At 40.1% G+C, this 16200-nt stretch overlaps 1 protein-coding gene across 2 annotated transcripts in view; it reads left to right on the top strand.

Moving 5' to 3' along the window:
• Nucleotides 1-16200, top strand: part of cacna2d3a (calcium channel, voltage-dependent, alpha 2/delta subunit 3a) — a 950991-nt gene that overhangs the window by 800766 nt on the left and 134025 nt on the right. For both annotated transcript variants that reach the window (XM_072582307.1, XM_072582308.1), the window contains one exon: nt 10774-10844. In XM_072582307.1, coding sequence (XP_072438408.1) covers nt 10774-10844 — 71 coding nt within the window. The remainder of the gene's footprint in view (nt 1-10773; nt 10845-16200) is intronic.

Raw genomic sequence — 16200 nt, forward strand, 5'->3', positions numbered from 1 at the left:
TTTGATGGCCTCCCTATTTCCTTGGTCACCAATGGCAGATTTCACCTTTCTTACAGTCCTTCCTTTTCAATGGAATATTCTTTTGCTGAGTACTTTGAAAAATTGCTTTGAAAGTCCTCCACTGCTCATCAGCTGTCCCACCATAAAGTCTTTGTTTCCAGTCTATTTTATCCAAGTCCTCCCTCATCCTATTGTAGTATCCCTTGTTTAAGCATTGGACCCTGGTATTGGATTTTTTCTTCACACTCTCCATATGTATTTTAATTTCAACCATACTATGATCGCTCCTTCCCAGAGGATCCTTAATTATGAGATCATTCATTATTCCTGTCTCATTACACAGGACCAGATCTAGGATAGCTTGCTCCTTCATCAGTTCCATTGCATACTGTTCAAGAAAACTATCGTGGACAAACTCAATGAACTCCTCCTCAAGGCTACCCTGACCGAACTGGTTTGATCTGTCGACGTGTAAATTAAAATCCCCCGTGATAATAGCCGTACCATTTTTACAGGCATTAGTTATTTCTTTGTTTATTGCCAACCCCAATGTGATATTATTTGGTGGCCAATAGATTACACCTATCAGTGACTTTTTCTTCTTAGAATTTCTAATTTCCACTCAAATGGATTCAACCTTATTCTCCATATATCCTATATCATCTCTCAGCATCACCCTGATGTCGTCCTTGAATATCAGAGCTACACCACTTCCCTTACCTTTCTGTCTGTCTTCCGAATACTCTGATACCCCTGGATATTTAACTCCCAGTTGTGACCATGCTGTAACTATGTCTCTGTAATAGCTACAAAATTATATTCATTCGTGATGATTTGTGGTGTTAACTCATTGACCTTGTGCTAGTTTTCTGTGCCCTTTTTATGAATTCCAACATCTCCAATAATAATATCTCCTGAGTTTTCCTTCCTTTTTTCTTCTTTCATAGTCTGCTGTATAGTTAAACCATCCTGCACACATGCTAACCTGCTGTTTTCCTTTTTATTTACCACCATATTTCCTGTCGTTTTCCCCGTCCCCAAACAGGTCCTCCTTCCTAGCCTTGCCTCTGGTGGTGGCCTATGTTGTTCATCATGACATGAGAATTGGCTTTGGCCTCCACTCTGACTGAGGGACAAGAACAGAGGTTATAACATTAAGCCAAACCTGCTATCTCCCACTTGACATCCTGCCAAAGGGCAAAGGAGATGGAGATTAAGATTCAGCTGGAAAGAGGTGAACCTCCTATGAACAGATGCTTAAGTTCCTTGGTATGTTGAGTGCCTTGCCTCAGGAAGATTAATCTCTCAAGGCAGGCTGCTGTTGACATTTGGAGCTTTTGGAATAAGACTTCCTTTCCAGTGGAGCAAATGAGCATGAATCGCCAATTACTGTCAACACTATAGGGCCTTTTTTAATGGGCATCTGACTCTCCCCAATTTGTGTGCTGTTTAGTCCTGGAAGGAAACAGAGCAGAAAGGTTCAAGTGGTCATAATGGCTTGTGTGGAAAGGAGGAAAGGGCACCATTGTGAAACATGGTTGCAAGAGGACAATAGGTTCAGGGTCATTGTGAAAGTTGAATGTTGTAAATGTGAGGTACCTGTAGGGATGAGTAGAGCTGCAAAGTGCGTTGACCTGGAGGAGTATGCTGCACAGTGACATGTTGGGCAAGTCAAAGTGTGGGTCTTAGCATCTAAAAGTGCAATACTACTCACTTGTCCTGCATTTGAAGCTCCAGATCATCTTGGTGCATTGTCTCCAAGGGAAAGATCACACTTCCAAATGCTGGCAAGCTTTGCTGGCCCATGCCATGGCTCCTTTAATTATTAGTTATTACTTTAACAAAATGAATGCACCTACACTCCTTGATTGGTTGGGGACCTCAGGGTGGGATTACTACTAAGTGACTTTGATAAATAGCAACTAATGGGCACATGTGGAGTCACCTTCCAGATCTGAAAATAAGTCTGCACTTAGAAGGGAGAGAGCTATTAAGAAAACATTTAAACATGAGGATGAGAAGTTTATATTGGAGGTGTTAGTGAAGTGAGAGTTGGCATAAATCAGCAAGCATTAAGTTTATGTATGCGTTGGAGCTTGTTTGGAACAAGATATGATCAGCTGACTGTTTAATGAGCTGAATTTATCAATGGTGCCAGACTGGAGCAGGGCCAGAAGAGTGTTGGAATAGTCAAGTCTTAAAGTGGGAAAAACATCAGAAGCAACTGGGCTTGTGTAGCAGTGAAGGCAGCCAATTTTACAGAGGTGTGACGAGGCAGCATTTGTGATTGAAAGGATGTGAGGTTGGAAGTTCAGCTAAGAGTCATAGAGAATACTGAAACTGTGGAATATCTTGGTTGTATTTAAAACTAGCCTGAAATGGGTGAAACTGATTGTGAGGATGCTGTCTGTAACAAGGACTGAAGCTAATAACTAATAATATTGAACCCGGCATAAAGTAAGCAAGATATATAAAACTTTCAAAGTGATAAATACATTTCCAACCCTCCATTTTTTGGCAGCAGGTGGCATTCCATTAGATTAGATTCCCTACAGTATAGAAATAGGCCCTTCAGCCCAACAAGTCCACACTGACTCTCCAAAGAGTTACCCACTTAGACCCATTCCCTTATTTAGCATGGCCAATTCACCCAACCTGTACATCTTTGGACTGTGGGAGGAAACCCATGCAGACACAGGAGAAATGTGAAAACTCCACACAGACAGTCACCCTAGGTGGGAATCAAACCCAGGTCTCTGGTGCTGTGAGGCAGTAATGCTAACCACTGAGCCACCATGCTGCCTTGAGTACTCAGGCTCCAACAGTGAGAACAGAGCTCGATTGATAATTTGCTGTTGCTGGTTAGGTTTTCCAGGGTTTGAATAACCCACCAGAAGAAGAAAATTCTGAGCTGACAATTCAGGAAGAAAGTTGCTTTTATTGAATTCAGTAAATGTTGAACACTTAAAAAATACTTCTTCTTCTGAGCTGATCTCAGCCTCTCTCTTCTTCAGTGACAAGATCAGTGACTTCCCCTCAGCCAACCCCACAAATATAGTTCTCTACCTTCATTTATCTCCTCCTGCTTTGTTGGAAAGATGCCTTCTTCCTTTGATTCTTGAGAAAAGTAACTTATTGCAGTCCTTCAAATGCTGTAGTGAGACCTGCAGGTAAGTGAGAGAGATGTGGGAAGCAGACTTCCTGTGTTTGGGGCAGAATATCTCATCTTCCTGCAGGTGGACCACAGTTTCCATCATCAAGATAGATGCAAGGGAGAAGGAGGCAGCTCCACTTTCTGCTAGGACCACCTGAGCTGCCTTTCCCACCCAGCAGCCAGCCAGTCTGTCAACGTAACCAGGCACCAGAGTGGAAGTCAAAGAAGAAAAATATAATGGAGTCCTAACTTGACATTGAGTAGGATCTCTGAGTCCCCAGATTGTCCAATCTCCCTGAGCTCTCCCTCATCCTTCCCACTCCTCATAAATATCAAGGCCAAAAGGTTTGCCCTTTCCTCATAAGATTGTGGCTCTACTAATCAAGTAGAGGAATGGAAGAGTCCAGAGATGTAGTGTAATGATTGAAGTGAGTGCCATCAGTATAGCTGTGGAAGCTAACTGCATGCCTATAGAACAGGCTAATAGGACACTGTTTGTAGCTGATGAAGAAGGACCCAGGCCAGGGAGATAACAATACAGGAAAGAAAATAAAAGCCTCAAGGCCCACAACTACTTCGTCCCCTGATCACAAACAGCCCTAAATGGCAACTCAGCAGTCTTCCATCTTCCATGCTGCAGGCATCAAGGAGATAAATAGCACAAAAGGCAAGCACTAAAGACTTGTACAAGGGCAATTAATGAGTTATGTTAAATCAGTACAAACTACTAATTCAGCATCAACCCAAGTATTACATCCAATTCTGGGCACCATACTTTAGGAAGGATGTGAAGCAATTGGATAGACTGCATAGAAGATTCATGAGAATGCTTTCAGGGCCGAGGAACTGGAGTTACATAGGTAGATTGAAGAAACTGAGACTGTTCTCCTTAGATAAAAGAAATTTTAGAGGAGATTTGATGGAAGTATACAAAATCATAAGGTGTCTGGACAGAGTAAATAGGTATAAACTAATCCTATTGGTAGATAGATTGAGAGACAAAAGACACACGTTGAAGGTAATTGACAAAAGAAGTCAATGGCAACATTTTTTCTGTTATGCAGTAAGTGGTATAATTTGGAATGCACTGTCTGAGGCGCTGTTAGAGGCAAATTCAACTGAGTCAATCTAAAGGGAAATAGATTGTTATTTGAAAAGGATTATATGAAAGGCTGCAAGCAAACGGTGGAGTGAGTGACACCAGCTGAAATGCTCCTGAAAAGGGCCAGCACAGACACAATGTGCCAAATGACCTCCATCCTTATTGTTATCATTCATAGTGAGTTCAAGCAGTGGGGCAGCTCGATGTCACAAAATGTGATATTTTCAGTGTAGGAGCCTAACCTGAATATCTTAATCCATTCTGATGGCTTCATTGGACCACTGAAGAAGTCTGAGCCAAGATTAGATGTGGAGTGGGTAGTTTTTTTTAGTGTGCAGGCTTCCAGCCAACCATATTCAATGTTTCTACCTCCATTAAGAGCCTTTTAGTATAGGCCCAAGATGATATAATTTCTTGGTCACAGTAGCATTTGCCATGATGAATTATACTTCATAAATACATTTTTCCAGTTTCAATTTTAGCTGATGTAACTTCCTTTAAGATGCCTGTTAATTTTCTGTCTGCAAACAAGATTCTTATTTTACGATGGAGATAGGGTAATATTTTCCATTACTGCTGTAATTTTAGTCATGTCACAAGCAAATCAAATTTACTGTAAGTTTTTGGCATTTACTTTTAAATATAATTTATATGTAATTAGAGTAGTCTATCTTTTTAAATGGAATAAGTTTTGATTGGTACATCTAATTCCTGATGCACGAATTCTGAAAAATTACTGTCTGCACAGAAAACTGGACCATTGAAATGCTTTTGCAATCTTTTCTATTTGGAATTTTAATCCTTCTGAGATTTACCAGTGTGCGCTCATCTTAAACTGATTACAGAAACAACTGCAATTCAAATAAAATTTCAGCAATCAAATTGAATTTTAGATATCAGACTTCAAGGGAGAAATTGGTATGTTACAAATGGGAAAGGTTTAACAAATATTCTCTATTGTTAAAATTACCATGTAAATAATAAATTTTAAATTGCAAAGATATAGGTTTTAAAATAAATGTTAAAATCTATCATCTGTATGGTTCTTTTTCATGTTAAACCAAAACAAATGATAATAAGACATTGGAGCAGAAATTAAGCCCTTCAGCCCATTAAAGTCTGCTCCACCATTCAGTGATGGATGATAAGTTTCTCAACCCATTCTCCCACTTTCTCCCTGTGACCCTTGGTCCCCATGATACTCAAGAACCTATCTATCTCAGTCTTAAATATACTCAATGAACTGGCCTCCACAGCCTTCTGCAGCATTGAATTCCATAGATTCAGCACTCTTTGGCTGAATAAATTCCTCCTTATCTCTATTCTAAAAAGTCTTCCCTTTAATCTAAAGTAGTGCCCTCGGGTCCGAGTCTCTCCCAACAATTGAAACATCTTCCCGACATCCACTCTGTCCAAGCCTTTCAGTATTGTGTATGGTTCAATTAGATCCCCACTCATCCTTCTAAACCCCATCAAGTATAGACCCAGAGTCCTGAAACATTCCTCAGCTTTTTAAGCTTTGCACTCCTCAGCCTATTCTTGTGAACCTCCTCTGAACACACTCCAGGGCCAGTATATCCTTCCAGAGATATGGGGCCCAAAACTGTGCACAATACTCCAAATGTGGTCTGACCAGAGCCTTATAGAACCTCACAAATATATTCCTGCTTTTATGTTCAAGTCCTCTCAAAAGAAATGCCATCATTGCATTTGCCTTCCTAACTACTGACTCAACCTGCAAGTTTACCTTGAGAGAATCCTGGACTAGATCTCCCAAGTCTCTTTGCATTTCACACTTACGAATTTTCTCCCCCTTTATAAGATAGTCCATGTCTCTATTCTTCCTACCAAAGTGCATGACCTCACACTTTTCTACATTGTACTCCATCTGCTGCTTCTTTGCCCACTCTCCTAACCTGTCCAAATCCTTTAGCAGCCTCCCTGGCTCCTCAATGCTACCTGGCCCTCTACATATCTTTGTATCACCTGCAAACTTAGCCAAAATGCCCTCAGTTCCTCATCTAGATCATTAATATATAAAGTGAAAAGTTGTGGTCCCAACACTGAGCCTTACGGAGCACCACGTGTCACCAGTCCTAAGAAGGACCCTTTTATCCAACCCCTCTGCTTTCTGTCAGACAGCCAAGCTTCTATCGATGCTAATGCTTTGCCTCTAACACCATGGGCCCTTATCTTACTCAGCAGCCTCTTGTGCGGCACCTTGTCAAATGCCTTCCTGAAGTCCAGGTAGATAACATCCATTGGCTGTCCTTGGTCTAACTTTCTCATTACTTCCTCAAAGAATTCTAACAGATTTGTCAGGCATGACCACCCCTTGATGAAATCATGCTGATTTTGCCCTATTTTACCATACACTTCCAAGTATTCAGAAATCTCATCCTTCACGAAGGATTCCAGGATCTTACCCATGACCAAGGTTAGGCTAATCAGTCTGTAATTTTCCATCTTTTGCCTTACTCGCTTTTTAAAGGGTGTCATGTTCATGATTTTCCACTCCTCTGCGACCTTCCCTGATTCTAGTGATTCCTGAAAGCTCACCACCAACGCCTCCACTATCTCTTTAGCTACCTACCTTAGAACTCTGGAGTGTAGTCTGTCTGGTCCAGGTGATTTATCCAACTTCATGTCATTCAGTTTTTTGAGCACCTTCTTCTTGGTGATGGCCACCAAACTCAACTCTGCTTCCTCACACTCTTGAATTTTTGGGATATTACTCGTGCCTTCTACCTTGAAGACTGATGTGAAGTAATTATTCAATTCCTCAGCCATTTCTTTGTTCTCCACTACAATCACTCCAGCATCATTTTCCAGCAGCCCAGTGTCCACTTTTGATCATTATATATCGAAAAAAACTCTTACAGTCTTACTTTATATTACTGGCTAGCTTACCCTTATATTTAATCTTTTCTCTTTTTTTTGTTGTTCTCTGTTGGTCTTTGTTAGCTTCCCAATCCACTGGTTTCTCACTGTCCTTTACCACATTATATGCTTTCTCTTTTGCTTTTATGCTATTCCTGACTTCCCTAGTCAGCCATGATTGCCTCATCTTCCCTGTACCATGCTTCTTTTTGCGTGATGAATCTCTGCTGTGTCTCCTGAATTATTCCCTGAAACTCCCGCCATATGCTGTTACATTGTCTCCTGCTAGGCTCCTCTCCCAGTCAATTCTGCCCAACTTGTCCCTCATACTTATGTAGTTGCCTTTATTCAGCTGTAATACCATTATCTCTGATTCTATCTGATTATGGAATAGCTGTGGTATGTCAGTTTCAGATCATGAATTATATAAAGCTTTAGAGAATTTTTAAAAATTAATTCACGGAATGTGGGCATCAATGGCTAGGCCAGCATTTATTGCCCATTGGACAGTTAAGAGCCAATTACATTGCTGTGGAACTGGAGTCATATGTAGGCCAACCAGATAAAGAAGACAGTTTCCTTCCCTAAAGGACTTTAGTAACAGAACTTTACAGTAAGTGCATGCGCATTTTTTTTAATACTAGTTAAGTTAAAAAATATTTAGGACTGATGTTAGTTTGAAATACCCAATGGGCTGAATTTACCAAAGACTGGCTGTGTGTCAATTTGAGGAAGATTCATAGCAGATTCTCATGCTAGTTTTCTCATGCAGTTTTATACTGTTCACCCCATAGGTGTGCACCATGCCTTGATGGTATCTGTTCATACTATTGTGAACTCACTCACAGTAGAAGCTCACATCATTGCTTCAGGGATTTTCAACATCCATACCATAATTAAAATCCAGCCACATACTAGGTCAATCACTGCCAACCAGGAACTGTCCTTCATAGTTGTGGTGTAAAAAGAATTGCCTGGAAATAGATGACAGAGGCAAGTAAACATTGCAATTTGTTAACAGGGACCTGGAAGTTCTTGTGGATAGGATTATCAGAACTACCATAGAAGATCATAGCACCCAACACTTTCAGCCTGACCTGAAGGTGCCACCCAGGTCAGTGCAGTATCCACAACCTGGAGGAACATGCATATGTTCAATTGTCTCCCCATTCACAAGTGTTATCTCCTTTGCATCCCAGTATGTTGCCTCTAAACTCACAATTAACTTTCCCAGGACAGCAGTAGTCCCTAAGAGCCTCCCTTTAGCTTTCAATGATCAGTTCTCCTGGACTCACAACGGTCCAATCCCTGACCTATTCCAGAAAAAAGCCCCAACAGCTAAGTGACCAGATCCCCAATTGATCTCTGTGCATCTCCCAATTGACTTACTCCTGAGAGGGTTGAATTGAACGTGCAGGACTGATCATGACCCATTCCACAATAGTAATGATATGGAGCCCCTCATCCTGGACACCTTAAATGGCCGACTGACCATGTCCAAGCCATTGGACTAAGATCAAATGGAGTCCTTGACTGAGTCCTGATTGAAGACAGTCCCCTTCAAGTTGACTGAGGATTACTCCTCGTAGACTTCGATATATGGCCATTTGGTTACAGGACATTGAGTATGTTTGCCACATACCTGCTGACGCAACTTGTTGATGTAGTGTAGTACTGTATAGAAACACGTCCACCCCTTTTGATCACTGCTGGCAAGTTGCCTGCATTTTCTTTGTGCTATAAACTGTTGCAAGACAGAAGGCCTGTGAACCTGTAAGTTTCAAATGAGGTGACAAGGCATGGCAGGGATAATGAGAGCATCCAAGTCGACAGAAAGTGAAACAAGGACCCCTGAGGTACACCCTACTCTGAAGCATGAATTGGGTGTCTGTCTCAGTGCCTGCCAGCAGCAGCATTAAAATGAAAGCTGTTGGTATGGTACAAGTATTGAAGTGGAGAACTACATTCTAAGTGAGTCAGAGATATACCATGATGAGATGGTGAGGCTGATACATGTCTGATGCCAAGTTTCATACACAAAGGATATAAGTGGTCAATGTTCATAAAGTGTACCCTGAGATGGTGGTGACTGCTGTGCAAGATAGAGACCTGAAGAAGCGACGAGCTGGAGGTACCAATTACATGCTCTGACCTTCATGTCAGGCATTGTCATCATCTACTTTCTCTCTGTATGTGGAAGAAAAGAAAATCACAGATAAATGTAAGTGAGATTAGGACTGATGAACATGCATATAAGCCTTTCGCCACTCACTAGTGAGATTCTCATCTCACTGTTCAAACCTTGTGTGGAAAATTTGCCATATTTTCCCGAGTGACTTGCCATTGGCCATATTGTTCAGGGGGCTAAGAAAATTCCGCACTTTGTGTTAAGATAAGAAGGCGGTGTATTTGTGTCAAAACAATCTTTCTGACCAGCTGTTACAGGCCATGCCATTTAACTGACCTGCAAATTGTTCCCCATACAAAATTATTGTTGTTTTGTCCTTTAACAAATCAAACAGATTTTTCCATTTCTGCAGTAATTCCTGCTGACTTTGATGACATCCTGTAATAACAGAAGTAATAACTTCTCCTCACATTCATAAACTTGACAAAGCTGAAGACTGCAATCAATTATTTACTTCTATACACACTTAACAGTATTATAATATTCTCCAGTGCACTCAGATTCTTGTAATTTAAGAAGTTCTCGGCCAAGAAGTTAATTCTAGTTTAGCTCAATTCATCTTTGCTAGCAATATAAAATCTGAAAAGGTCCTTTTCCTGTTGTATAGATGAAATATATATGAATTGAGTTAATAATTATTAGCTTGGAATTAAGTTGAAGAAATGCTAACTCAGTGACATTTGAATTCAGAATAAATGGATATTTAAAGATACTATGGCTGAGATCATACATTGATAGATTTTATTTGACATTTTCCTATTGTGAAATCCTAACTACAAATAGTTCCCCATGAAAATAACTGCTGTTTTGTCCTTTAACAAATCAGACAATTTTTTCCACTTCTGCAATAATTCTAGCATTCAGTCTGTTTGTAATGAAGTAATGGTTAAGTCCATGATTGTATTTTTGTTCATATTTGATATTCGTATTTCAATTCCTTCCTTAAATATAAGAAAGCACATTTTTGAAAAATTACTGTTTCTATTGGCATTCATACCATCTCCAAGAACCATCTATTTTATGGAAAACAAGCATAGCCCTTTTTTAACATAATAAAAGTGTGGCGCATAACATTTCAAAAGTTCTTGTTTAGGTTGCTTCATAACATTTTATGAATTTTATTTTGTCTGTTTTAAAACTTGCTATGGTACATAATTCACCTATTTGTTCTCCAGCTTCCAGATCTGCCCTTTCATATACAGTATTATTATCATAACTTACCTTGACTGATTTTCTGACTGCTTTTTCAGAAAGCCCTTCTGTGATTTCTGAGTACTAATGAATACTCCAAAGTTTAACTTTGTAACTATCATATTAGAGTATGATAAACACTGGGTTCACCTTTTACTTAAAAACATACTTTTTTAGTGCACTTTCCATTTTATTCATTCCATTTCTTTTTGACCTAAGCTCCTCTGTGATAGTTCACTCTTTTTCTTTATTTTCTAGACTGGAACGTTTTTTGGTGAAGTGGAAGGTGCTGTTATGAATAAGTTATTAAACATGGGCTCATTTAAACGGTAAGGATCATCTACAATGAAAAATGAATCATGTAGATGCCTGTAAATTTAAAGATTCAAACATGATATTATGGGAAAGCTGGCACAAATTTGGAAGTATCAGTATGTTCAAGGACTTTGAAGAGAAAAGATCATTTTGAAGATGGGATAGTGACTTCAGTCGAAGTACAATGAAGGAGGGTTATTTTGCAGATAAGATTGTTGAAAGGGGAGTGACAGCACCTGTAGAGAGAGAAACACTGTCTTGCATATTAATACAAATTGTTTTTCACTTTCTTCAAAATTGAACAGAAGTGCCTATGGAATTGATATTTCATAGGTGTGATATGTCACTGTTTTGTGACTGACATTCTCCCATTACAGAATTATTTAAAAACTCATTGTAGAAGGAAGCATGAACTGGAGTCATCTTGCCAGCTTGATGCTAACAAATAACTCTTTGCTTTAAGAATGATCATCAATATCCATAGAATGAAATATCAGACTAGCAGCAATCTATTCATAACCTCCAAACATATATCATTTAGCCCATATTCTATGGTAATTGATGAAGCAACAACACTTCTACTTCCCTTCATGAAAGATCCACATAAAGATCAAGCTGGTGTTGCTTGGATTCTCCTTTTCCTGCCTTTAGTTTGAAACTGGTTCCAAGTCAAGGGGTATCCCAAAATCCAGCAACAGTCATGTCAACAAGCAGAGTAAACAGCTAATAATTTGGAAATATTCTCTCAAGCAGGAATCTAGGATGTAAAATGCACTGATTTTTTTCACTTTTAATTAAATGAAAAAAGTGATTGTAATGTACATATGGAATTAAGATAGAAACTGAAATACCATAAACCATTTTTTCTTTAAGAAAAAAATATTTTTAAAATGTGAATTTTCTTCATCAGGATGGAGATATTTTCTACAAACATAAAATTCACTTTTTTCAGGATGTTGTGAAATTGGCATGCCATTAAAAATCTAGTCACTCCACATTCTCTTTAAATGCTTTAACAGTAGGATTAATACTGTAAAAGACAATTTTTCATCAGTTCAATAGTTTTGACTTGGCTGCTGTTAATGGCGGATATCAACAGCATCTACTGTTGGAATCACAGACTTGATGATGGCAACTTCTGAATTTTCATCTTTAATTGTGCATGTGTGGACACCACATTTTGTTTTTTGTTTCAAATAAGTGGTCTTGATAAACCCAAATGCTTTGTTGTTATTATTCCTGCAAAGGTTGGGCCAATAAATTGTATTTTCTCATGTTACAGTCTGGCCGAGACTGTTAATATTTAGAAATAAATCCAAATGACCAACTTTCACCAATAGAAATAGTCCACAAGTTTTCACATTTATTAAACAAAGAATTGTTAATGTATAAAACACTAAACAAAACAAGCACTATTAACTTGACAATTTAGTTTAGAATGACATGCATTATATGCTCAGGTTTCCCCAAAAATTCAATTACAATACACATAAACCTTAAAAGTTATTGACTTTTGTAGGGATCACCCATAAATATATATTAGTTGTCTGAAGAATCTTCTCAGCTCTGGTTAGATTTGATTACTTACAGTATGGAAATAGTCCACACCGCCCCGCCGAAGCGCAACCCACCCATACCCCTACATCTACCCCTTACCTAACACTACGGGCAATTTAGCATGGCCAATTCACCTGACCTGCACATCTTTGGACTGTGGGAGGAAACCGGAGCACCCGGAGGAAACCCACACAGACACGGGGAGAATGTGCAAACTCCACACAGTCAGTCACCTGAGGCGGGAATTGAACCCGGGTCTCTGGTGCTGTGAGGCAGCAGTGCTAACCACTGTGCCACCGTGCCGCCCGAATTCCAGAGGTTATTCCAGAGGTAAAACCTTCATTTATCTTCTCTTGACCATGGAGGCCTGTTATTTCTTGTGGTCACTTTCCCAATATTTCCAAGCTAAGCTGCTTGTTATTTTAGTTTGCATTGAGATACCATGATCCCCACTGATGATTCCCCTATGAACTTCAAACTGGGTAAACCTTTAACTTCCAAAATATATACATCTTTCCAGACTATCATGATTACAAGAATTGCAGACATCATTTCTCTGGCTCCCCAGCTGTTTTACCCTATCTGCTGTTTCATGATCTGTTTTGCTGTTAATTTCTTAAGTCTGTATGGGTCCCAAATTTCAAGGGTTGCAGACTTCAAGCTTATTTTAATAGCATGAACCTGTATTCTTCAATTAAATATAATTCATAAAATTTAAAATTATACACTAAAATACATGAGCTGGGAGCTTAGTAAGTATTAGTAAGTCGAGTTGACCATCTCATTTCCAGGTCAATCTATTTGCTCAAAGACATGGATGAGTTAAATTGAGGTTTCTTTATCATAACAAATACTTGATGGTGAAAATATTAATGAATCCCTTTGAGAAGAAGATTTAGTGGGTGGCACGGTGGCACAGTGGTTAGCACTGCTGCCTCACAGTACTGGAGACCTGGGTTCAATTCCCACCTCAGGTGACTGACTGTATGGAGTTTGCACATTCTCCCTGTGTCTGCGTGGGTTTCCTCCAGGTGCTCCGGTTTCCTCCCACAGTCCAAAAATGTGCAAGTTAGGTGAATTGGCTCCGTGCTAAATTGCCTGTAGTGTTAGGTGAAGGGACAAATGTAGGAGAATGGGTCTGGGTGGCTTGTGCTTTGGCAGGTCAGTGTGGACTTGTTGGGCTGAAGGGTCTGCTTCCACACTATAAGTAGATAGTAATCTATATTTTTTGCAATGTCTTGATCTTTTGGCCCATGGTTTGTTGTCAGCAATGAAGGGATGATATTCACCACCAACCACAAGAAAGTTGTCCACAAAGATCTAGCAATTTTACTGATGTAAATTTCATTCCAGCATTAGCTCAAGCAGATCTTTGACATCCAGTAACAGTGATCTCATCAAATAGGTTAAGCATCCAATCTATCAGAATTTTCTGACAGTAATCCAGGAAGTAAAAAGCACCGATTATCCTTCACTTTTTACTAATCTTATGGACACAATAATAAAGATTGGGATGTAGATGTCTGATTCAGGCAAATATTAAATATCATGAATAAACCTCAAAGAATTCTTACCATTTTGGAAATCTATTTTCTTTATCATGCTTTAGAAATTTGATATTTCACGATTTCACAAATGTAAAGTTATTCTGAATGGGTGAAAGAGGTTATTAGGAGTATGAACATCCTGGGGATTATCATTGACCTGAAACTGAACTGGACTAGCCATAGTCTTAGCGCAAGAATAGATCAGAGGCTAGGAATCATGCAGTGAGTAATTCATCTCTAGACTCCCCAAAATCTGTCCAAGGCACAAGTCAGGAGTGTGATGGTATACTCCCCGCTTGCCGAATGAGTACAGCTCCAACAACATTCAAGGAGGTTGACACCATCCAAGACAAAGCAGCTCACTTGATTGGCACACATCCACAAACATCTACTCTCTTCACTAATGCACTGTATCTGCAGTGCGTACCATCTACAAAATGCACTGCAAACATTTACCACGGCTTGACTGACAAAACCCCTGACCATTACCATCAAGAAGAACAGGGGCAACAAATACAGGGCAACACCACCACTTCTAAATTCCCATCCAAACCACTCACCACCCTGATTTGGAATTTTATTCCATAACATCCCTGGAACTCCTTCTCAAAAGGTATTTTGCATATATCTCTAGCAAATGAACTGCAGAGGTTAAAGAAGGTAATTCACTACCATTTTCACAGGGCATTTAGAGATAGATGATAATACTGGCCCGCGAATGAATGAGAAAAAAATATAATTTATTATGACATTGAAAACATAATTACACCTTAATTAACAGGATATAATAATAGCTCAGATTTTCAGATGGCCGAACAGTCATTATATCAGCATAGATGGGAGTTGCACTTGGCAAGTTTGCAGAATCCCCATTGAAGTAGACTCCAAAGGAATTATCTAGGAAATTGAAAATCTTGCTGGACACTTCTCCTACACCCAGCCCCCATCTAAATTGGAAAACTTAGAGGGTTCCAGTGAAATTAAGTAGACCAGTTACTAATTATTAGATTCGATTACTTACAGTGTGGAAACAGGCCCTTCGGCCCAACAAGTCCACACTGAGCCACTGAAGCGCAAACCACCCAGACCCATTCCCCTACATTTACCCTTTCACCTAACACTACGGGCAATTTAGCCTCACCAATTCACCTAACCTCCACATTTTTGGATTGTGGGAGGAAACCGGAGCAAACCCACATAGACACGGGGAGAATGTGCAAACTCCGCACAGAGAGTCACCTGAGGCAGGAATTGAACCCAGGTCTCTGGCGCTGTGAGGCAGCAGTGCTAACCACTGTGCCACCGTGCCACCCATGTATTATTTTAATACATTGAGTAACTATTGAGATAAGCCCATACTTAGCTCACACATCTCCAACTGCAACTCCACAGACCACTCAGGGATCCAATAACATCCCCCCATCCCCCCCCATCCCCCCCCCCCCCCCCCCCCCCCCCCCCCCTCCCCACAACTCCACCTCAACTCCTTTGGTCCTGCCATTGGACCTGAAGCCTCCTAGATCTGAACCCCAATCTCCCTGCTCCCACCAGTCAAAGTTTTCCCACTATTGCCCTGACCTACTCTAAGTATTGTATCATTTACTTGGCTTCCTTGCTACCTGGCACTTATTTTGTACCATTTGACATCCTACACAGTTGGCACCCAATTTATTTGCCACATTGGCACTGAAGCCATAACCAGCTGACAGCCTACACAGATGGCATCCTACCTACTGGTACTGTACCCCCAACTATCTGGCACCCTTCTCTCCCAGCACTCTAAAATCAATGTCACACCTACCTTCAATACTTTACTATCTGTCACTAGCTGTCAAAGTGGCTGTCAGGAGCATAAAGTCTCAGAATAGAAGTGGGGCATGGTTTCCCTTCCTCTGTCAAGTCTGCACTACAAAAGAACTGTCAGAATGGAATTACACCTTCCCATTTCTGAGGGAACCCTGATTCGAATCTTCTCTTATAAATAAGGAGCTCCCTTCTTTCATAAGAACATAAGAACTAGGAGCGGGAGGAGGCCATCTGGCCGTTCGAGCCTGCTCCTCCACTCAGTAAGACCATGGCTAATCTTTTTGTGGACTCAGCTGCAGTTATACGCATTTTCACCATATCCCTTAATTCTTTATTTTTCAAAAAAAAAGTTTCTATCTTAGCTTTAAAAGCGATTACTGAAGTACTGTCAACTACTTCCCTGGGCACGGAATTCCATAGATTAACAACCCTCTGGGTGAAGACGTTCCTCCTCAATTCA

This window comes from Chiloscyllium punctatum, chromosome 12, assembly GCF_047496795.1.
Source record: "Chiloscyllium punctatum isolate Juve2018m chromosome 12, sChiPun1.3, whole genome shotgun sequence".
Taxonomy (NCBI): Eukaryota; Metazoa; Chordata; class Chondrichthyes; order Orectolobiformes; family Hemiscylliidae; genus Chiloscyllium; species Chiloscyllium punctatum.